The sequence below is a fragment of the Myiozetetes cayanensis genome, unplaced genomic scaffold (assembly GCF_022539395.1).
Source record: "Myiozetetes cayanensis isolate MyiCay16 unplaced genomic scaffold, myiCay2020 scf3, whole genome shotgun sequence".
NCBI lineage: Eukaryota > Metazoa > Chordata > Aves > Passeriformes > Tyrannidae > Myiozetetes > Myiozetetes cayanensis.
In genome coordinates this window covers 56,748,643-56,773,746 of record NW_026087521.1, presented here as the reverse complement: position 1 = coordinate 56,773,746, position 25,104 = coordinate 56,748,643, and the positions used below count along the sequence as shown (strand labels likewise).

Genomic DNA, 25,104 nt, shown 5'->3' with positions numbered 1-25,104 from the left:
ATAGAAAAATATATAAAAAACTATGGAATTTAGAGAAATTATCCAAGAGATCTTATGGAAGGATTATGGATTCAGTGCACATCTTGCTTGAGAAAGACATAGACCTGGGCCTTCGATTCCCTTAACTGTATTTATAAAAAAACCTAATCTGACCTTGTCAATGACTTGATTCAGACTTAATTTAATCAAGGCTCCAAGTTTCAAGTTCTCTGCTGATTTTTTGGGGGCTTTGGAGCAGTTCGAAATTCTGAAGAACTAACGAAGAGAAAGTTTTTCTTCAAATCCCACTCAATTTTACATAGTAGAAAGAAACACTGACAACTCAAGTTTTCGAAGTGTATCCCCAGTGCACATCACATATACAAACCCCTGTGTGTGTGTTCCTAGAGCTGATTTCCTGCAAAGTGAAGCGTGTGCTGGAGTGCATTTATGTGTGCATCAGGATCCAGATGTTTAAATGAACCCCCTTTCATAAAGCTTGGCATGCCAACATAACTATCTGCAAACAGACTCGTCTGATATCATGCCAAAGATAAGCTTGCCTAAGGAATATTCTGAAACAATCTCTTCAAAATATTTTCTCAGTAAGCAAACATTTTCCAAATGGTTCTTAGAAAGGGTGATGCAGTCGAGCAAACTGCATATTTGAACCAGTAGATGGCAATAAAAGCTCTCCTGAAAAATCCAGCGGTGCTCTGAATGGGTGAGGGTTTGGAGTTCATTTCTCACAAAATGAGTAAGCTTATTATTTGAACAGAGCTGGATGTATTCCACTACACTGCATTTGTCTTGGGCTTTACAACAGTCCCTTGAATTCAGCATTATGGGCGATTCAGTTATTGAATTTATGCAAATGACTGCAACCACTGATTCAAAAAGGCACTGTGGAGCTTCAGCAGGTGAAGGTGTAACCGTGTCTCCATTTTTTGAGTCACTGCTGCCTAGTGAAATGTTCCTAAAATTTGCCCCCCTTCAGACATTAAACATTTGTCTTCAAGATCTTGCTTACTTTAAAAAAAAAAGCCTTCAAAAATCACCTCCTCCCCCTCCCAGAATACTTCTGAGGAAGAACTTTTCACTTCCTCTGTGAATTACCATGCTAGCTTGCAGCACTCTTGATTACTGAAACTTCTCTTGGCTACCCCACCTCCCCTGTTTGACCCCATCTGTTTGTCTTTATGCCTATTCTCTTTGAAGATATTCCTGGGTGTGACACTCTTCTTTTGAACCCTTTAGTGGCTTCCCTTCTTCTAACCCTTTTATACTTCCCCCCTCATGTCCACACAGCTCTGCTGCTGATCCCTGATGATAACTTCCTCTGTTTTGCTACCTTCCTCTCTGTTGCCTCCAGCCCCCTTAGCTCCAAAGATGATGAGTCTTCACCATGTGCTGGGCACAATTCTTCTACAAAAAATTTTGGTGGTGCATTAGCCTTTCCTAAGCACCCACGACTTGATCTGCAAAGTTACAGCTGCTTTTTGAACAGTATGATGGGTGGGGTGGGCAAGGACAACTGAAGAGACAAACACTGTAGTAATACTGGAATTACTAGTATGGTTTTACTAAGATTGCTGCACATCTGAAGTATGCATTTCAACCTGTCTTTGAGTTACTCCAGCATACTGAGTTTGTAAACACGTTGGGGAGTAAAGCAACATACAAAAATAAAAATTTTCAATCTTTTAACTTTAAATAGTCTTATTCCTAGCTGCAGTCTAGCACAAATGTTCATGTAAGAACAGTTATGGGAACAGATATATTTATGTGTTCATGCACATACACCACAGCATATGTACGCACAAATGTTTATCTGCAGACAGACCACACAGAAGCTGAATTAAAAGGCTGATAGTATTGCAAAGACTGACACACACACTGTAAGAAGTGGCAGTTCAGATTGTCTGAACAATCACAACTGGATCCTCTCACACACAGGCATTGCAAGAGTCTTGAGTTACGAAATCATAAACTCAGTTCTTCCACAGGAGCCCTCTTGCTCTCTCTCACCCTGCTGCATCCTTGGCATAGACTGAGCCTTCTGCTATTAGTCAAAGTTGGGCAGAATGTAAGAATGTTATTTGCTGAACCAGGATACCCACCTCCTTTCATGCAGAAGCTGGCAAACACATAGTGAAAGGAGGAGGGGACGCAGGATGAGAAAGGATGTATTCTTTCATGCACCTTTGCAGCTAGGGTGGCTGAGACTTTGCCAATGAGTTTTATGGGCACTTGCTGGCAACACAGAACTTGCCAGCCTCAGTTATTACCAACCCAGGTACCAATGAACGTATGGTTGTATTTTCTTAAAGTTGCAGCCTGGTGAACTCTGAGGAGTCTTACTCTTCCTTGCCAGGCAGAACCATTCTCTCTATTCCACTCTCCTGCCCCTCTCTCCCTCTGCCTGCCAGTTGCTCATTCCAGTTTACAGTGTCCAAGAGCCTGAGGCTCAATGCTTCTTATTCTTTGAATACAATCTCTGTGTACAGCAACAGAGAAAAAACCCTCTCAGCTTTTGGTACAGCTTTACAGACCTTATATGCATAGAACAGGTGTAATCCTATGAAAATTTAACTGGTAAATCTCTAGTAAGTCTCTGTCAACCCCATGCAAACAATTTCCTAAAGGTTTAAAATGGAAGTCAGAAATGGTCAGTTCCCCACAGAATCGGCAAAAGAATTTCACTCACACAAAACAACCTTCTGGTTCTCTTTCCTTCCCCATCCTGCACCCCCTTAAGGTTGAGAATATGCACTAGAGCTTCTCCAAGATGTTGGACAGAACACTTTTTTTTTCTTTTAACCTTGGTCTTCTTTGAAAAACAAACTCTTTTTATCATCTTTAAAAAAAAAAGTTTCAGTATGAAACTGATCCTTGAATGGAAAATTTGGTCTGAATGATACAAGTCTTGCAGAGTTCTGTACAACCACGTAACAACATTTCTAGGTATTTCCTGCTGAAAAAATCTACATTGGCACTACCAACTCCAGACAACGTAAGAACAGTATGAGAGACTGTATGCACATGTGTAGATATGTGTTTGAGCATAGAAATGAAAAAAAAGTGATAGAGAAATGTGACAATACATACTGAATACTAAAAAAGTCCTAAATGAAAAAAACGGATAAAATCACTTATTAAAAATAATGTCTATGATTTGAAAAATAGAAATACTAATAGGATTACTAGTGCAGAAACAATGTTGATCGAGTCCCTTTTTTTCTTAAAGGAACAATCTACACTTCTGATACCTCTCCCTGTAGACCATGGCAACATTATGACTTTTAACTGAGAACTGATAGTAGCCAAAATCCACATTTTCAGTGAAAAGTGTCTGAAGTACACTGAAATACAACCCTGCTTTCTGCAAGACTAGATGGTCAGATCACCAAAACTTGGTGAAATGAACAACAGAATATGTTTACTACATTTTCTGATAAATTTTGTGTGCCACCTGCTGCATTCTTTCTTCTCTTTATATCAAGTTATATAAGTGTAACAGATTGTATTACCTCTGCTCATCTTGGGACTGGCAGTCAGAATACCATGTGTGGATCAGTCATCTACTGCTCAGAAATTAAACACCACAACGAAAAGAATGCAGTGTCTTTTTAAGAGCACAGTTGTACTGATACTGTTACCCGCTCAGGTGATGAAAATGAGCATCTTTTCATCAGCCTCAAGCGCCTTTACCCAACACTACACAAAACCAGTCTTGGTAAAGATTCCTTGTTGTAAATGTAAGTTGTTAGAGGTTTTCATTTATCTTTATATATTTGTGAAAGGGAAAAGGTAAACAACTCTGAAACTTACCATCAAAATGAACATGTCTAAATTACTGCATTCATAAGGAATTATGCCATTATACAAACGCAGAACCTGACAAAATCTAAGAGGAAGATGATTTCAAACTGGTAAGTCAAGACAGCGTTTTAATTCTGTTGTTATATGCTGAATGAAAAAAAAAAACCCAACAACCAAACCAGTATTTGAAGCTCAATTCACAGAAAAGCCAAATAATTTTTGTAGAAGCCTACAAAATCTGTGCACCTCGGTCAAGACTTATTCTATAAAAGCAGACAATAATTTCAGTGCTGTTCAAGTCACAGAAATACAAAATGGTTGCCAATATATTGTTTTGCTAGATGCAGAGACACACCAGGAATGTCAACAACCTGTTTTCTCAAGAAAGCAAATACTGCATATACAGGTCAGTGAATAATTTCAGCAGAAAGCAGAAGGGAAGAAATACACTTACTCAATATTCTCCCTGCAATTCCTACAAGCAGCATTTGAATTTGGACATAACATAAAGAATAACGTACTAAGACAATTTTCTATTGATTTTATACCATGATCCTGCCTTGTTCCTTGTAGAGCCAGATGCATCGAGCAGAAGCTGCTGAAATAGATTTCTTAGGAAACAAAGGAGCTAAGCATGTACTTCATGGCTGGCACATAACCCATGAACAGGACAAGAGTCCCTGTAAAGTCCTGCTGACTTATGACCTTATATCATGCTAGGACATAGAACGTTACAGGATGAAGAAGCTTTACAGAAAAAAAAAAAAGTCTTCAAGTTTACTAGCTTAAACACAGACAGTGAAAAGCACTGTTCTTAAAACTAATGTGGATTGAAGATGTAAGAAGTCAAGTGTGATTTAGGATAGCTTAAACCTATTTAACATTGCCAACTGCGCTCACATTACCAAACCCTTCTCCATCTTCCCAGGGCACCATAGCATGGGGTAGTGTGAATTTACTGCATTACTCTCACGATGCATCAGAAAGTACAATTATTTGCAGCTGCTTGTGTGCTTGGTAGCATCTTCCTAATTTTAACTCTTTTTTCACCAAGTGTCTATCTATCATCTCCAAGAAGTCACCTACATTTTCCTCTCACAAGGATCATTCATCCCTGTTGTTTGCAATCACTGGTCCATAAGATATTTAAAACACCTATCAATAAATAAGAATTTAGAAGTACTGAGGTATGTTCACCTTTCACAGTCTCCTTTTCCTGTTCAGCTTTATTCTTCTATTATCATTACTACATATCCTTCCTTATGCACCTAAGTATAACCACAGCATTTTTGTTTGCATCGCTCTCCTTCAACATAAACCCCTTTGTGATCACAGCCAGGGACTGCCTGTAAAGTATGCATACAAATTATACATGTGTTTCAGTACCAATAATGCATATTTGAATTAAATATTCAAAAAAATGTTGTTCATGGAAAAAGTGTACTAGATCACACAGGTGAATTCCAACTCCATAGCCACCCTCAAAATACTGGAAAAAAAGACCCATCTGTATATCTCAAGGTCTTTTTGTGCACTGTCTCTTTTGTGAAATGAGATATGATGCAACCCATTTGTGCCGTAAGCACAAACTCTTTCCTAGTATACTTAAAAAAAAGCCACTAAGTGCCACTGACAAATGTGCAGAGGGGTCCTTTCACTGCTGCTGGTTTAGGAAAAACTTCTAAGGACCAAACCCAAAAAAGTTTCTAATTTAAATACCTTCACTTGCTAATGGTGTATGTATATAAAGAGAAGTGCATCTGCAAAGGGCACTGTGTTACCCCTTAGGTGGGTCACCCTCCCATGACAGCGGTTACAGCCTATGCCCTCTGTGGCAAGCACCATCTCAAACAGAAGCAGGATTTTGAGTTCTGAGGGCCAAAAAGGAGGTTTGCATGTACAAAATGCTGCCCATTTTCTTATCTTGGACCAAGGACCTCCTATACAAACTACGTCTCACATTTGTCATCACAACAGCACATCAGTCAGCTGTCACCGTTCCTGGGAACAGGTGAAGCAGTTGAGCAAATATGTCCTTGTGGAGAAGAAATATGCTTATGGTTGCTTAGGTTTCTCCCATCGAGTTGGGAAAAAGTAGCACACTGTACAGCCAGCACTGGCATGGACAACCAGAATAAGTTTGTGTACAGCCTCTGGTCCTTCTTCCCTCCTCCGAAAAGTTAAAACTGCGTGCTACTGCTTACCACCAAACAAACAGTAACTAAAGCAGGAATCCCACAAAAAATACCACCTCAGGAATTTTGCTTCTGGAGTAGGATTAAAAGCAAATAAAGAAACTCCCAAACTTACAGAACTTTATAAAGCCTGAAATTCTCAAGACACCTGTTCTTCTTAAGACAGATTCTTCTCACGGATTTTCATCATCCCTCTTCTTCTCCTTTGTGCGTTTCTTCCTGCCACACTAATATTACCATGACAGCTCAGTAAATTTCACAAAATACAAGAGGGATCATGTTGTTGAAAGCCCATAACTCCAAGTACATATATGCCCACAGGCTGCTGAGATAACTGCTCTAACAGGCAGAATTTTGTTTCTGAATCACACACAGTTCTAGCTTTCCTTCTCAGACAGAAATGCCGCCGGGTGGATACTATCTTAATCACGGTTTGGTGAGGTTCCTTTGCACACTGGTTGGAAGGAAGTGTCAGGAGTGAGTTAGAAAAAGATTGGCAACTTTACAGGATAGACAGGTCACTGCTGTGCCTCAGTTTCACCGGTCTTTTGTCCTTAAGTTATGTTAAACAATATGCAACTCCAACACCAACTGCAACCTCTGAGAAAGATAGCACAACACATAAAAGAATTATAAATTAAGGGAATTCTCTTCTAAACTTGTGAAGTAAAAGAATGAATTCATAACATGGTTCTCACCATCTGCACAGAGCATATTTACAACAGTCCAAAACCACATCCTCTCTGCAAATAATGAGAGAAGTGCTAACAGACTTTTAAGATAGAACATAGGTCAGCAATTTTCATTTATTTTTTCTGGCTGGTATTTTGTTGAGCTCAATGACTCAAACACATTTATGTACCTAGAAAGGGTTTAATGCACACAGAAAGAAAGTACATTCACATATTCTGCAGAAACATTTTGCTTACTGAAATGAAACTGCAAGTGAGGAGCAACATTAAAACCCTAGGCAACAATGATTTAATGGTGGTGCATTTCCTTGTTCCCAAACCAGCTAAATTCTACAGTAGACATATTCTTATCATCTTTCATTATGAGAGATAGAATTTATTTCCCCAGTATTAATCTCATCTCAGAGGTTAATTATGTTTGGGATGGTATCATACTCATCCATATCTTGAAAATGGATTATTTTTGTTTAACTCCTTTTCAAAAGTAACCACTATAAAAATGTCACTCTATAAATCCATGGGTCACCCACATTTTCAATAGCCTATTCAGTTCTACTCTCCCCCTCTCAAAAAGGATGAAAAAGAATTAGAAAATGTTCAGATTTTTCAAAGGTTCAAAGGCCAGTTCAAAAGAAGGGACAAGAAAACCAGGACCCAGGAACCAGCTGTTCACTGTCCCCTCCAATACAAGGACTAGGGGCCATCACAGAAAACAGAGGTGCCAAGATAAAAGCAAGATGAAACAAGATGGCATGGTTCTTCCTGTAACATGCTGTGAAAATCCCTGTCAGCAACTCAGATGGGTTTAGAAGTACCAAATAAGTTCATGGAAAAGAAATCTACTGAGGATTGCTAAGTATCATCACTTCTACAGAAAATTCTTGAGACACAAGTAACTGGAAGTTGAAGAGTTACTCAAGGCAAAGCATCACGGGTACTTGTCCTGTCTTTCTCCGCTTCTATATGCTTTTTATTTTGGCATCTGGGCAAGCTGGCCTTTTGGTCTGATCTCAAGACACATGCTCAAATGTTTGTAAAAAAGCAGATGGAGACATTTTACTTTTTATACCTATTGGCATAAGCAGTATATCTAAGTGTGGTATTTTATTTCTACCATTTGTGAATAGTTAATCCCCATTGCAGAAGAAGAGTTACTACAAAAGAGCTCTTTCAGAGGAATTGCCACTAGAGAAATGCATTGTTGAGACATAATTAAGATGTTGAATACTGCATTCCTTGTTAGAATCCAGCTATTGACTCTGACGCAGAACCTGTATGTCATCCCAAAAAAGACAACAGTTTGGAGAGTTAGTCAAGGTTGCTATTAGAAATGAATGATATTTGTTATGCAAACAGTAGGCAGACATGAATCTCTTGCATAAACTCATGTCAGTTTTCAAGTAGTTTTTGTAAGATTGGTGTCAGCTGCCTTTCTTAACATGAGTCTCTTTTGACTGGAATTTTTCCGCAATGCAGAGCTGTTGCCTCAACATTATACAGATGAACAAAAGCATTACAGGATGTCAAAACATCACAAGAATTCTTTATATTAGGAGCAGAAGCCTAGTATTTAGCCTCCAGCAGGGCTAGCCTCTGATCCTAGGAACATCCAAGAGACAGTCTACTGAATACACAATAATAAGCAAAACTCTCAATTCAGAGGTGTAAAGTTACACCTGACACCTGACATTTCGATACCAGATATTCCTGCTTGGGGGGAAAAATAAAAATCCACACCAGTGCCATTTAGACTCCTTGCAGAAGGCACGACTCATTACCTGTAACCGTGAGCAGCACATGGAGGGCTGGCTGTCAGGAGCAGTGTGGATCAGAGCAGACACACAAGGGCTGGTAACGGTCCCCAGGTGATGGTGACACATTAGCTGAGGTTTGCTGGCACAAGATGCAAACTGGCAGCCCTCCAGCTCTGGCACTACCTGTGCTGCTGCTCAAGGAGAAGGTGTGGTCCTGTATGCTTTGTCCAACCATCCCACCTCTCCCACATGGCCCTCTCATACAGGAGGGACACTGAGCCAGAAAGACATGACCAGCCTCTAAAAACCACAGTGGCATGCAGAGGGCTCCAGAGAGGAGTGACTTCTGACTGGAGAAGTAGACATTTTCTCCTTACATTTTAGGATGTGCCCTTGAAAAAACAAGGAACTGAGCAAACTGCTCAGAGCTGGCACTGCAAAGGCAATGACTTCAGCATGCCCAGCATTTACAGAATATCCAATACCTTCCAAACAAACTGCCAATTAGCTTGTCTATAGGTGTCAAACTCTTGCCATTAATTCAGAGAAAGGCTCCCTGCTCAGCTGTCTACAGTTGAAACCATCTCCTGAGAAGTCCTAGGAAGGGATTTGACATTTTTCTTCAAATGCTTTTACACAGCAGGGAAAGTGAAATCCCTAGTGAGCCAGGTTCCATTTTAATTTCTGGACATTCACAGAGAAAGAAATAATATTGCTGACTATAATATTGTCAATAAAATAATATTATTTCCATTACAGATAACATATAAAATGGTTTTTTTGCTCTCTGTGGAAGAGGAAAGCAGTTGACAGTGTTTTTGTACAAAAGAATCAGAGGCCCAGTACAGAGCTAAATGCTCGTTTAGGCACTGAAGAAGTTTATCCAGTTTTTCATGAAGAAAAATAACCAATCACAAAAATTCAGTTGCCCAGAAAATGCACAGCTTCTTTGCAGGGAACAAATCTCAGGCTGGGACAATGTTGTGGCAGATATAGGTAATGGCAAGAGAAAAAATCCTGTTATTTAAAAATGCCACCTGTGCATCTTTTTGCTTCCTAAGGCAAAGACATCTTTATCCAATGCAACAACCCAGCTCACATCAAGGTGAATTTCCAGTAGAATGCTACGGCTTCCAGAACAAGTCATGAATATTTGATGTGCCCTTTAAATATCTTAGTACCATCTCTTTAAAAGAATTATCCTTGCACAGACCAATGAATCTTGCATAGAAATTCACTTCTCTCCCCTGCTTCCTTAACTCCCATTTTAAAAAGCATACAAATAACTTTCATCTAAGCATGTTTTCCCATCTAATCTCCAGAATGAAAAAGGAAATCTAATATTTTTCAGGTATTGTTAATCCTGCTTTGACACGGAGGGATGGATTAGCAAATCACAGTCTATTCGAGATCCTTTATTTTCTACTACTTTATGATCAAACCTGGTTTTGCTAGCATCAATTCCCATAAAGGTTTCCTCTCCTATGTACTTATGTTTATATTCACTGAAGCAGCGGACTTCTGAGACTATCAAAAGTAACATATCCCTTAATATTTTCTGAGTTCAGGCTTCTTCTGCAAAGAGTACAGAGAGGGAACCTTCTAAGCAGGATCCTTGTGCCATCCTGTCTGCATGACACTAATCCTGTAATGAAACTAGAAGGGCAGATGGAGAGAGCAGAAACTGGTAGAGCGGTACATCCAACCTGCAGAGTAGGCCCTCACTGCAAATGGTCTACCCTGCCCATTTCACCACCTTAGAAGAAACGTTACCTTTGCTATTATCTGTATTACCTTTGAGAATGACCTGGCCTCGAGAGTGGGGACAAGCAGCACATGTGGACTCAGGCCCAGCTTCAGGGCTGCTATTACACCTAAATATCAGTGCAATCCTGGGTGCTTCTGTGGACTTGTCACAGCAGATCTGAGTACTTTTTGACAGAGCTGTGTCCGCTCAAGTGGGAAATGCTATCACTGACCAACACAAGTGAGGAACTGTGACCCAAATATTCTAAAGGGGCCTTCACAGAGCAGGTGAGGGACCAGAGCCATTACTTATGCAATCTCCATTTACCATACATTTACTGAGGTTCTCTCCTTGATGTTTCAAGGCACCAGCCTTTCAGATTTCTCTCAGCAGCATGAAGAAAGCAGGCATTCCCCTCACCCCATTCCCAACCAAGTTCCAGGATTTTAAATCACAGGTGACGTAATTTGCTATCAGCTGCTACTGTGAATTCTACCAGATTATTATGCTGCCCACTGATCTGCTATGTCAAAATGGCTAATTAAACTCACTGGTGATACCTCTGGAGATCCACCAGTGCAGCATGATATCCGATTTCAGCTGAACAAGAAAAGAGAAACTCAGTTTCTTATCTTACAATCAACACATATTATATACTTATTACAAGGTTGAGAAGTACTGTCTTCTATTTCAGGTATGAATATGCTATACATATGTTAACGAAATACTCTGACATTTAAACATCCCATTTCCATATTTACTTTAATTTTTTAAACATTATTAATGGAAGTCAGAAGAGCTAGCACATTATAGATGCATCTTTATGTTTTTACCAATGAATTATAGATTCCAAGAGAAAGCCCCAGATCTTTAATCTAAATATCTTTCCATTTACAGATGCAGTGCAGGCCTTCACTTTCCTTCAGTACGAAGGTCAAGTTCTGTAAACAACAAATGAAAATAAATGTGGGTGTGGTGAGGGAGAGACTGAGTCCATTTTTAAACTGAGTTCATTTACAGACCTAAATCCCTGACCACATGATGACACTCCTTTGATCATTTCTTTGCATTTACCCTAATAAAAAGTATAAAATACACAACAATTTTAGATGGTAGGATCAGACCAAATGTCCCTAATAATTTGTATGCTGTTGTGACTGGGGGTCTTCAGTGGTTGTTACGTATGTCCTATTCTGACCTGGAATTCCAACCCACTATTTGAAGACACGAAGAAATCCCAAAGACAGCCTGCTACTAAGGAAGCCAGAGTACTACTTTTGTTCTGGGCAAAGGAGTACATGGTTAGTGAAGTAGATCCTGCCAGTTGTTTGATGTGCAGTGATAAAAATTTAAGACACTTCTTATTGATTTACCTCCACTGGCAGGCACAAGGATTGAACTAGATGTCCTTACTGGTTCTTTCTAGTTTGCTTACAGCAACTTCCCTAAAGAAGGCAAAGTGACAGGCTCCCCAGGCAAACCAAAATGAGACTTGCATATAAACAAGCTCAAGGCTTCTGACTCATGAATGATTAAGATGAAGAATATTGTGGAAGCAGTGGGGGAAAAAACAACTGAGCCATTTTCTTAAAAGATAGCAATTCTATGAAGGATGTTCCTGACCTTACAGGCAACCCAAACGCTTTCTTACAAAAAAACCCCCTTGTGACAGCAGAGGTACTGAAAATGTATGTGATGAAAGTGTACCAAGGGTAATAATCCTCTCCTGCCTCTTTTGGATGACCCTTCTCAAATTAGCCAAAACTACTGTGGGGAACTTCTTCAATCAAAAACTTGTGTTACATATTACCACAGGTGAAACAAGGTACCAGGGGGTGAAGTTCATCAAAGGGTACCACTTGTTGCCAACCTCGATTCTGACACACAATCTGAAGTCGCAAGACAAGTGGAAGTTACTATTGATTTGTTCTGACTGCTTTGGAAGTGCAACCGCTTTCTGCTTCTCTCATCTTTCACATCATTAATTATCTTGAAAGAGAGCATGGAGCACAGACAAGGCTTGTTATGGAGAAAACTGTATGACTGAACATGAGGTGACAGTACAAGAACAAGGCTGCAGTACCACAGGATTAGCACAGGCAGATTATTTTGCCTTTAATAGTGCCTCTGAAGGTATAGTCACTAATAAGCATTTCTGACACAAAGACTGGTTCTCTTTGGTTATAAAAAGAAAGTAACCTTTCAGGAACTTTTCCACTCTTTTTACTGAATACACCCTGGATCACATTTTTTTTTTTTTTTAATTTACAGTCTTGAGCAAGAAAAAGACCAAGTATTGAATTTCTCACCATCCTAACCCAGTCCTCCAAACCTCTGTCCAACACACTCACCCATGCAGTCACGTGCAGATCCACTAACTCACGTTCTAGTCCTGCAACAAGCTCTCACAATGGCAACAAGAGCAGAACATGAAGCAGTCAGGATAGGTACTAGCAAATTCTAGTTACAGCATGAGGTATAACAGATATTGCATTTCAGTTGTCAAATTTGGTTAGCAGAAGCTCTCCAAAGAAAAATTCAGCCCTCTGTGGAAAACAAGGTCAGTGATTCAAGACTCAATACATTTCCTCTTATTCAGTCCTAGCCACAGCCTTGAAATGAAGTAATAAAGAAAGGTTCCTTTCAGCCTCAGTGCCCACATTTCAGAAGGATGTATCTATCTAATGCAGTATCATATACCCAGGAGAATAAATAAAACACTGTGGGATTCTTGACTTCAGCTATCATTGGACTTCTTCCTTTTTTTTTTTTTTTTACCTCTAGACTGGAATGCTCTGAAACTGTGTTTACACACGCTATTTAAGGATGCTACGTGTTCCCCAGAGCCTCACATTCATTTCTGCTCAGAATACCCAAGTTCTTCTCAGCACAGCTTCCCCTTGTACCTTCTGTCGTTGCTGAATGTTGCTCATTGCATCTGGTTGAAACTCCAGCTTGTCTGTTCGGCAAAGTTTCCAGTATAAAATAATAACGATCAGGAGCACCACAGCAACTGGGACTGCCACACCAACGATAATCCACAGGTTGCTATTCTGTGACTCTGAAGTGGACTCCTTCAGCTTCTCCACAGCTGTGAAGTTAAAAGGAAGACAGCAGTATTACGTGGTTATATTCTAAACTGAGGACACCTCAAGGTTATGTATTTTTATGCTCTTATAAATGCTAGTTAAGGAACTTATCAGGAACCAGCTGCACATCACAGGAAATGTCATACCACTTAAAAGTTAAGGTATGTCATGCTCAGGAAGCATGGGGCAGGTGGATCGATTGTCCTGGCCCACCTTCTGAAGATCTGTGCTTAAAATACTAATGAAAAGGCACTTCTGCCACATCATTCGGTAACCCAAAGCTGAGCTGACACAGTGAAATGGGTCTTAAAAAAAGACTCTACCACTGATAAAGGTAAGATGGATTTTCCAATGTTTTTGCCTGTTTCCTGCTTAAAGTAGTATTATCAGCTGCCTCTTCTCTTTAGTTACACATTTTGTTACCTTCCCCATCAATAATCACAATCAATTTGCAGTCAGTGAGACCCTCCCCCCTAACATGTATATTTCTGCATTTTTTATTACTTTCTTTTCCCTGTTTCATTGTCAGTGTGTGAGATCTTTTAGCCTCAGACAGAGAACAAGACTACCAGCAAGTGTAATCAAATAAGTCATGCCTGTAAAACATAAGCTGGAGGAATGGATAAAACTTTCATTTGCTCTGTTTTGCACAGTGGTTACATGTGGGACTAAAAACCAGAGCAGTAATACATTTCTAGCCAAACTGATGTACTTCATAAAAATGATGTTTTCAAGTTAATAAGAGTATTTATATGCATTTATTTGTATATACTCTTTTATTAAAAGCCATTCTAATGAAGAACCTAGAGCTTGAAGGGACATATAATTCTTATATTTTATACATCTGACAGCTCATTTATGACATTATGTTTTCTGTTATAAAAATAACCCTTTTTTGTCCAGTTTCTTCCAATAAGAAGCATTTAAAGGCTTCTATGATTCTTGACTCTTAAGAACTTTCAAATGACGTGTCAAAGATAACAAGCTTCAACACGCACAATAAGCTATAAATACTTCATGAAGTTTGTTCAACATATCATTTTTGTAAAGAGAATTTATTCTTGCAACTTTTTGCATTTCTGTCTAACCAATATTATAGTCCATTAACAGATACTAAGCAGCATATATATGAGCTACTGACCTATCTGTACACAACTGTTTTAATGAGGGACAAAATTTAGAAACACATCCAGATGGCTCAATTATTACCATTTTCTTTCTTTTCTTTCCACAGAGAATTTTAAAAATCAGACACATGCTTGTTCTGTTGGCAAAATACCCTGTGATACAATGTAACTCATGCCTCCACATTGCACAGAAAAGGTAATTATGCATTCATACCAACAAGGTATTCTGCAGATCATACTTGTCTGTTCCTGTTTTAAAATACCTTCAAGTGTTCTTTCCTAATTGTAACGTGGAATTTTGAGTAGTCTTCTGTCTCACTACTTACTAAAATTATTCATACACCAAGCCTCCTGAATAAAGTCATTATGTAAATTTATATGACCTGTAATATTTATTCTGATGTGTATCTAGTAAAAGATCACATTACTTCTATATTATATTCACTAAAAGATCACATTAGTTATATATTACTGACGGACAAACAAATAAAGTCAGTCGTATTCAATGCAGGAAATAAATGCCCCAACCAGCATTAATGTACAATTTTCACTCACAGCAAAAGTAATTCAGTCAAAAAAACCCCAGCAACTTGTGCTAAACTTCACTGCTATTACTAAGCTAAAGGAAGTACCCATCTCACACAGATGCCCTCCCATCCCACATTCCTGGGGTTTATGCAAGCTCCTGGGCAAGATAAACTGTAAAGAAATATTGGACTAGCAGGAAGAGACGAAAATGGCAAGAAGGCATTTAGTTAGCACAGTACTTTTCTAGCTCAAGCACTAATGTGAACGCAGTGAGGCTTGACTTAAGGACCCTGTTGCAACCCCAAGCTCAGCAGAGTCTTCAAGAAGCAAAGCGACACCTCACAGCTCACTGCACGGCTGCTAAAATTTATCTCCTCAGGAGTTCAAAGCTGCAGCATTCCAAGAACAAGACACTGCAACAGTGGGCACTGTGCAGTGCCATAACCTACGAAGCTAACATCACCCTTCCTGTTTCTCTTCGCTGGCATCAGCGTGGTTTTGACAGGGCTTACGCTGTGCAACGGTGCCTTCAATGCGGTATCCAAGGATGATTGCAGCCCGCTGGATATCAACTCTGTTCATCAGGTCTGAGCACTTCAGAGCACTCAGTCTCTCTCCATCTTGGTCCTCCACGAAGTATATCAGCTCCACAGGGTTATCAACACCAGCTAACCGCGACACATTCACAATCTGAAAAGAAATTGGAAAGCTTTTACATTTTAAGTTGTATTTATTTGGTGCTCCCATGGTCTTTCAGTCCATACTCTCTCTTCCCTCTTCCTTCACAGGGCCTGCACCTTAGAAACACTATCTCAAAATAAACACTGGTGCCATCTTGGCAAAGCTCTTCCAAGTAGCTCTCTTGTCACAGTGTGTAAACCCCACTGCATAAAAAAGATTTCACCTTGTTTTTATCATGTAGAAATACAATCGATTTTAAGGAAAAACCCTTTATCTCTGACACCAAATAGTATGGTATTATACTACCCATGTAACTGCTGGGAACCAGTACAGTTTGGAAATTGTCAATATCCAGAGAAGTCGGATGGGAAGATATGCTGTGTGTAGTGCTGCAAAACTCTGTACACAGCAAAGGGAACATACACACCAGCTATTTCTCCCACCTGAGAAGAGCACAAGTCAACACCGGACAAACAGAGCTAACATTCAGCAAGAATGATTTGCTTCCAAACTAAAATTCAGGATACTTTCACCTAGCATCTATATAAAAGATTGAGTGGAAGTCATCCAGAGGAAGACAACATTGCTGGAATAATATATCAGTGTCTAATTCCACAAGCACTACTCAAGTGCTCCAGAATCCTGTGAAATTTACAGAAACACCTGTTTTGTAACTGAAAGGAAAATTTCCCAGGAAGCAATCCCTTGTGTAATACATTTTTAGAGCAAATCTGAAATTTCAATTTTTCCCCCCATCATTTGTTTCATAACAACATACAGATCTGATAAGCAAGAGAACTGCTTTCACTCTGAAGATGCCAATACTGTGCCACCCTGGAAGTCTCTACTGCCTGTAGCAATTGTCAGTTAGTAGGAACTACTGAACAGAATAGTGTGACTGCACTTTTCCCTTCTCTAAATACCTACTTTGACTTGATTTGTTATTCGTAACACACTCCTCTTTGTTTCTGTTTTTCCAAACGTTAAGCAGCCACACAGGCGAATATTCTGTTAGCATCAAATAAAACTGTTTGCTCTGCCTCAACAAAAGCACTTGTACAGTCACCTTCATCCTCCAAACAGCTCCCCCTGGCATCCACCTTTCTTCAGGAAGGAATGTATTTGACGCTGTGGGAAGCAATTCTTCCTACCTAGTTCTAAAGACATTAATAATCTAAAGAATGCATGCTATGAGGAAGCCCTGTAGATGCTCTCTAACCACCAAACATCTACATTGCATATGAGAACCACATAACTTTGAATTCCTGTAAAATTACATCTTTATATATGACAACTCTCCTTAGTGTAACCATTTACACATAATGGTGAGCTCAAACAAGAATCAGGCCAAACATGTAGTGGGGACGTATTCTATCATGCAAAACAGATTTTCAACAACTCTAGAAGGAATTGGCACAAACAGAGCAATGTATTTTGGCTTCTTCAGAATTACCTTTTTACTATGAAATAGATATTTAATAAATTCTAGCCTCAAACACTGCCCACAGGCTTAAAGTAAAGTAAACACACAAATGTTTGCATGTCTGAGGCTTACAAAAGCATAGCTTTGTATTGTTTTCTTTCCTGGTCTCCAACTAAACAATCACGTTGAAGGAAAGAAGCACAAGGTTCTAGCTCGGCAGGAATGATATTCTGGTCTCTGGGGACACCATCTCAATATGTCCTAAGAAAGCATTTTTTCAGAATGGTAACAGGAAGTTATATATGTATAAAAAAGGCGGTAAAAACAAAACAAAAACAAACCAACAACAAACAAACAAACACACAAAAAAAAGGGGAAAAAAGCAAGCACAATTGTCATAAAAATCTTCAAGGACAAAGCAAGTGAAAGTAAAGAATATGGTTCAGTATGTGTCACATCTGATGTAAGAAACAGAGTACGTACAAATAGAGCAGAAAAATGTGCAAATCTGAAACACAGCAAGACCTGCTAACAGGACCCATTAACCAACACTGCTGCTCATCTTGAATACTATTCACCACTGTACCAGCTAAGGGGCAACCGATCCTCAACTTAAGGCAGTAAAACAATATCAATAAATAAGGTTTCAACACATATTCAGCAGCTGTAAGGCTGAATCTGGTTTCATGGACCCCAAATACATAAATCGTTAACAAATGTCCTCAGCTTTGTATTATTTTTGATTCAGCTGGGTTGCCACAGCCCAGCCTCAGTGCACAGAGCAGCAGGGTGTACGGACTGGTATTTGCTTTCAGCACAGACGAAACCTTTCTAAATAGCACTTGACTCACACAGAGGCTGAGGGAGTTAAAAGGCCACACGGGAAAAATCATCCTGTTCTTCATTTTAATTTTAGGAAACCCCTCTGTGCATAGCAAAACTAGAGAATCGGTGAAATTTAGAAGATTCTTAACCTGAATTGTCATGTATTTTATGGTGCCTGTGAAGCATACAAGAAGCACTATGACTATGTGTGTTATATACACTGGGTAACAATCAGAAGCTGACTGAATGGGTTCACAAGGAACTTCTCCAATTTTTAACACAAAATTAATACATTTTTTAAAACAATTTTTAACACAAAATTAAAAACATTTTTAATTCAAATTTTTAACACAAAATTAAAAACAACAGAGTATGGCTCCCTATGCTGAGGAACAGGGATGGGTAAAAACAGCCAGAACAGAGATAGGAAGAAGTAGCTGGAGGTATTTCAGCACAGTATACAGAACATGGCGCTAAGAAACTCAGTGGAGGTACAGGCTAGTATTTATGAACTAAGCTCACCATTTAAAGCTTTATGGGTACCCCAGTTTTCATCTCTGTCACACTGATTCATTAGATATTTGTAACTGATGTTTTAACTAATCTCTGTGTTAGCTGCAACACAGAAAACGGCATACTGGATCCGAACTGCTTTAAGTATGCTCACAGAACTGAAGGCACGCAGTCACTGTGCCTGCATTTTACACAGTTTCTGTACACTAAGTTTTGTGGTATATTGTTCCAAATTACACTCTGCACAGCTTCAGGTTGGTTTTGTCTCTACCCTTGAGAGTGCTAAGAATGCAAGCAGAAATACTATTTTCCAGGCACCCAGCAAAGCAGCCCATGTGTAAGGAAGCATTTAAACATTCTAAATTTATGCTCTGGCAGTGAGGGATGACATAGCAAGGGAGGACAGAAGAATTTCAATACATGGGAAGCAGAAAGTGGGACAAAAACAAGAAAGAAAAGAAAATACTAATTCAACTTCTGTGTACATAAATGATACCACTTTTGTTGATACTAGATGTGCATTTAACCTCCATAGAGGAAAGGTTTAACTGTGTTCAGGTGTCAGCAAATTTAATTTAAAAAGTGTTTTCAAGTGAATATCATAGGTCAGTGAACAGAGTTGCCTTGGTAACCAAATCTAGTTCATAATGTAAAGCGGGGAAATCCAAGGGGTAGGGAAGCTCCCAAGGTGTTCTCAGGGGTCAGCCAGTCAGTGGGATGTCCTGGTCAGCAACCCCCATGGGAGCAAGGAACCCCTGGATGAACTGTTTCAGAGTTTCAAAGGCATGAGCACCACTTAGACACTAGCAAACATGCACACACCACCTCCAAAATGCTTGCATGAGGGTTATTTTCCTTATTTTGCTACATTCATCCCCTTGGGGAAAAAAAATAATCAAAGCAGATTCTGCTTTGTCTTTCTCTCTTACTAAAAATAGGATTTGAGTGCCTGGGCAATTAAATCGAGCTGTATTGGGGTCTGAACAGCACACAGAGGTAGGAACAGGATGTGGGCAACCTTACAGAGGGGCTGGTTGCTGCGCAGGGTGGCCACTGGAGGGGTGAAAAGCATCTGAGGACAAAGTGAAGCAGCAGCAGTCCCCAAAGGCTTTATTTATAAACCTGAAAACTCAGAGCAAGACAGGGGCTTTCCTCAGATTACACACTTGGGAGAGACACATAAGCTGTCAGTAGAAAAACAACAGAATGAAACTCTGCCTTAATGAAAAGCTCAGTTCAGTCATTACGTCCCCTCATAGCTGCTACTTTACACACTGCACCTAACATGTTCCCTAACATGTTCCTTAAATCAGAACACTGCTCTTTTTGTCATTTACTGGGATGATCTTTTCATGTCTACTACGTTCAAAAGACGAAGCATGTTGACATGAAGGACAATTCTTTTTTTTTTTTTTTTTTTTTTTAATTAGCTCCTGGTGTGTTTCTTAACTACAATTAAGTAATTTAATTCCTACAAAAAAGTAATGAGAACTGAGTTATTACAGTGAACTATTGACAAAAACACAGCTCAGGTTCTAATCTCTGCAGAGGCAAGGCAAACCACATTAAGCATGTGCCTTCAAATTTGCAGCTCCAGCAGATGCACATTGAAAATATGTATGACTTACTATGTGAAATATTAATATGTACATCATACAAAAATCAATGGAACTATCTCATGTATAACAATCAGGTGTGAGGCTTCAGGGTTTTTGTACATAACAGTTATAGGTTTTTTTCTCTTTTTATCATGGAATGCCACCTTTAATAGCACAGATAGGCAAACAGGAGGGGAAAGCATGATATCTGGGCACCCTCCAAAGATCTTATTCAGAGCATTGAGACTTAAAGCATAATTTTTAACATTCTTAGATACTAACCCATGCCTTTAGAAATGAAATCTAAACCTCACAAGGTATCACTTCTATTTCCTTGGTATGTGAAAGGAAACTAATATGCCTGCAGTAACATTCACAAGTAATTGCTTCACCTTCTGACCCGCAGTCCTGATTTTCCACAGAGCTTAGAAATGTCACATTTCAATACACTATAAATATCTTTCACCCCAGGAAAAACTCTGGTCTATAGGGTCACAACACAAGCAAAATATGAGTCTAGTCTTTAATGGATATATGCACATCCTGTTAATAAAACTATCCAACACTTTGGTGTTGCTGGCAGCTTCTGTTCTTATTTTCACTTCCTTGTGCACTACTCTTATAGCAGTCACTGTCTGGTGTTCAAGAAATATATGTGGGAAGATCCGAGTATAAAGCACAAAATACATTACCAGCTCTCCCAGAAGACACAAACAGATGCACAAATACAACACACTTCAAACAGAGCTTATAAACTTGGCTATGAGGAACAGAATTAGCAGCAGTAAAAGGTTTATGGTAAATGACTATGGATTAGATCCACAAGTGACAGAGAACCATCCTTGAAAGAAACTGTCCTTTACCCAGGAGCCCACTACCAGGTACGTCAGTCCAGCTGCACACAACAGCCTCCAAGGTTACCACACACCTGAACATCCCGCCAAAGCAAGCCACCAGGATGCTACAGGACCTGATAGTACCTGCTGATCTCCTACAGGAAAGCAGGACACCTACCTCAGACACCTCACAGCAAGGTATCTCTTTGAGCCTTCATTCTTCCACATCTCCTTTATTGCAGTTCTAACCCTGTTCAAAAGTGTGGGCTGAGAGCACCTGGAGAAGCCCTGTGTTACGTGAGATGGCAAGATGTGCTGATTGTAATGAAGACAATCTTCCTCTGCTGAAATACAGCAGTTGGTAGACTCTTTGCACTAATTAAGTGGCATAAATGAGCAACACTGCTTACTGGAACGTGAGCTGCAGGCCTCATTTTTTTTGTCCCAGCAAGTAATACAAAGTCAAAAGAAAAATGCTGTCTTTTCACTTTCCAAAATACTATTCTTCAGCTAAAAAGGATATGCCTGTAATTTTGTGCATGCAGAAGTAAATTACCTGGGCTTTATTATGTAAAATCATGAAACCGTAATCTAAATATACACATTTTATAGGCTGTGGTATTTTTCCTAGCAACATAAGGAATATTTGTTTAATTTATATGCAAAGGGAGGACTAAGGCATAAAGAACAAAGTGCAGTAAGAGGTGCTGGGAATAGAAGATCTGCAGCAGACATCTATTTACAGCAATTCAAATCCACATAGAAGAAAAATAAAATAAAGTCTCTATTACAGAAACAGATGTTTCTGAGACAGGAAAACAAAAGTAAGAATATCCCAACATACGGAAATTTAAGCAGTAGCAAAAACTGTAGAATTAAATTAAATAAAGATAATAGGTCTGAACAACTAGAAGGGCATCTGCGAGGTAAACCAACTGTCAATGAATTAGCTGGGAAAGGTAATTTTTAAGAAGATGAGCCATTAAAAAGTACTTTGGCTTTCAGTTTGTAGAACTGACTAGAAAGAACACATGCCAGAATTTAAAACTTAAAATAAAATACCCAAGCCTTCTTGGACTTTATGTGAATAACTCCACCTGTGACAAAACCCTAAAGCAGCACTGGAATCCAGGTAGCAGAAGCTGCCATGTGTGCAAAATCTGACATGATTAATCATTTTTACCTGAAAGCCAGCCCTGTGACCAGGTATATTGTGACAAATAAGAAGTTAAGGGGTAGAATATAGTACTCTACTGTCGCATCAAGCTGCACACCATTCTATTTTGTATTTCCACACCACTACCAAAACATCACAGAGAGCTGTGAAGTAGCTCTTTCAGTAGAGTACTATCTTTCAGATGACCATCCCATTCTCCTTTTGTTAGGTACCTTGTGTAAGTCAGACTACATAGAAAGTTTTTAAAATAGGATTTTGGTAAAATGATTTTCAATGTTGGTTTTTAAGAAGTCACCAGAAATTATTAGTAGGTGCTTACAATAATCAAGTTATTTACATTTGTTATGTTTAGCTTAAAAGACAACAAAGTATTCATAAGAACTATATTTTAGGTGCAAAACAGAAGTATCATCAACTAGCTAAATGTGATACATGCTTCTGAGTTGTATTTCTCAACTCAAAACCAGGACAATACTAGCCTATTCAGTAATTTATTACCCTTTATATTTCTTCCTCTGATTTTGAGCTCTTAATACCTGCACAATGTTGCTTCCTGCAAAGCTGGCTCGCCTCCATATCCGCCCTCTGACCAAAGCCTCGTTCAGCAGGTGAGCAAGTTTCCGTTCCATCTCAGCCCGAAACACCTCCTCCTGAATTCGCTGGTCGACGACACCGAGGAGAACTACATGGCACAGACAGTAAGCCAAGAAAACAAATTAATTAGCAAAATTTTGCAGTGTCTTTTCTGCAACATCAGTTGTAAGCTTTGAGTTGCCCTGTGACAGCTCATGGACAACTCAAGAGCAGTTGTATTCATATAGGAACATTGTCCTGTTCAGCCAGAGGCTACATGTTGGAAAGAAAGACAATGGGTGGGAAAAAGTTTAAAGAAGTTTTAACAACAACAACAAAAAATTGGCAAATGACTTTTTTGGAATCTTAACTGGGCTAGGTAGATGTAGGATATTGAAGAAACAGTTTCAATTTTGAAAATACATAAAATTATGAGCATTCAGTGAATTGTTAAAGAACTAATAAAAGAGAAAATTTAGTCTAAATTGTCTGCTGCAACCAATTTCAGTCAAAGTATTATGTTAGGAGGTGATACAGAGTTGGAGATGGTGAAGGCAAGGCAGAATCATGGAGAAAAAGCACAATAGCAGCACAGGAACAAAGCTGTGCATTCAAGTGCAACTTCCCTACATAAGATAAAGATTAACAAGCATGCCAATCACAGCACAAAAATATGGTTAGTAGCTCTGCCCACTTCACTTTCCAACCCAGGTACCCTGGGTCACTGGGGCAGCTAATGCTGAGAAGAATCTCTGAGGAAACATGAAAAAAAGGGACATTTAATAGCAAGATGGCATCCAGTTAAAGAAATGTGGAGTGAATGAAGCCACAGTCATTTAAATGACCTAACTGAGAAATCCTATAGGATAGTAAACCAAGTCACTGCTGACTGCAGTAACAAATTCAGCTTTAATTCCTGTGCCTCTCCACTAAAACAACTTACATTTTTTAGAAGCCTCTTTTTCAGTAAGTGTTCCCATATTTGTTTTTTCAAGTGTAATAATAATAATAATGGCCAGCCTTCGCAAGCGAAGATCCGGGGAAGGCCTTTACACCTTCCAGCCTGCGCAATGGATTTTTTAGGTGAGACACAGTGAGCCACCCAATTAGATTGAATCAATTAAATACAATTTTAATTTTTTTAATTTTTAAAACAAAAATATTAGAAGCAGTTTTTCAATGTAAAGCTTTTCACTGCATATGTCAGAAAAAGGAAACATTCTCTTGATTTCTCACAGAGATCAACAGCATCTGTCTTCTAAATTCAATCATACACTAAGTATCTCAGAATTAAATTGCAAAATATTTACACAGTGACCTAAGGCTATTATATACACCAAGTTGAAAACTGTTCCTGCCTATGTATTGGATTTCAGTATCAACAAATTATGTTTAATAGCATGAATTGTATTCCACAACTGAGAGGGAGAATTACAGAGAACACTGCATATCCCAGCGTTTTATGACTATTGGGAAACATGCACATATATCTGAGTAACTTGATATTAAAAACCATTACATGCTAAAATTCTATCATTTCCCTGTGTCATGATTCATTACCCTTACAATACAATGCACTGACTGAAAGGGCTGATCCAGCCAAAATCTACGAGATCTTCCCAGACTGCCCTCAAGAATAGGTTTACAAAAAAATTCCTCTACAGCAAAATGAAAAGTTGCTGCAATTAGCTTTCAAAATCTTACAGTCAGGAAGTCTATAAAATCCAAGGGGACATGATTTCTGAGCTGGAAGAACCCTTTTCTTACTGCAGGATCTAAGGGAACTTTCAGCAGCAAGGGACAAACCTAAGGCTGAGCAAAAGTGTGAGGGAGTGTTACCAAAAAAGCCAACATAAATCCCTAAGGAAGGATGGCATTGGATATGAGACACACACATGAGCTTCTCTCCTTTTAGTGAGCATTATCTGAAATTCTAAATCTTTCTTTTGTAAAACAAATTGCATGGGTTTCAGAAATTAAGCTACAGCTTCATTTCCTGCTTAAAAAGTGGTCACTGGTGAGAGAAGACAGGGATGCCTGAAAGAAGGGTAAATCTATACAATAGGTGAACTACAGGTGATAAAGTTGTTGTAACACAAAAGTTTACACAGTGGGGCATCTGCACCCTAAGAGCCTGTTTGGTAGGCACCCCGTGGTCACCATTTAGGCTTAAAAGCGGCAGGGAGGACCTACAGCATGTAGACAACCTCAACAGCCTTTGAGCATCTAAAAGTGACAGCTCAACCACATCTGTGAATAACAGAATAAAACATTCAGAAGACTCTGGTAGGAGGGATCTTCTATGGATGAATCAGAAGAGATCAATGAAATGTGATGAAACTCTTTCATGTACTTATTTTCACACTGTTTTATTCCTGGCATGTTTTGGTAGAAAGTGCCACACAGTAAAATTTTAATTTTCACTTAAAATAAAATAAAAACCTAAAAATCAATGTGGCATATTGACAGCATGCAGAGTAGACACTTTCTGCCTGACAGTCTGAGTTGTTTCCCAAAGAATGAACTGCCTTATAGACAAAAACTG

The 25,104-nt window shown here is 39.1% G+C and overlaps 1 protein-coding gene across 4 annotated transcripts in view; it reads right to left on the bottom strand.

Annotated features, from left to right (window-relative positions):
* KIAA1549 (KIAA1549 ortholog) overlaps nucleotides 1-25,104 on the bottom strand; it is a 144,523-nt gene that overhangs the window by 31,118 nt on the left and 88,301 nt on the right. For all 4 annotated transcript variants that reach the window (XM_050324616.1, XM_050324615.1, XM_050324614.1 and 1 more), the window contains exons 8-10: nucleotides 22,523-22,668; nucleotides 15,446-15,623; nucleotides 13,096-13,280 (exon numbers count right to left, since the gene is read on the bottom strand). In XM_050324616.1, coding sequence (XP_050180573.1) covers nucleotides 13,096-13,280; nucleotides 15,446-15,623; nucleotides 22,523-22,668 — 509 coding nt within the window. The remainder of the gene's footprint in view (nucleotides 1-13,095; nucleotides 13,281-15,445; nucleotides 15,624-22,522; nucleotides 22,669-25,104) is intronic.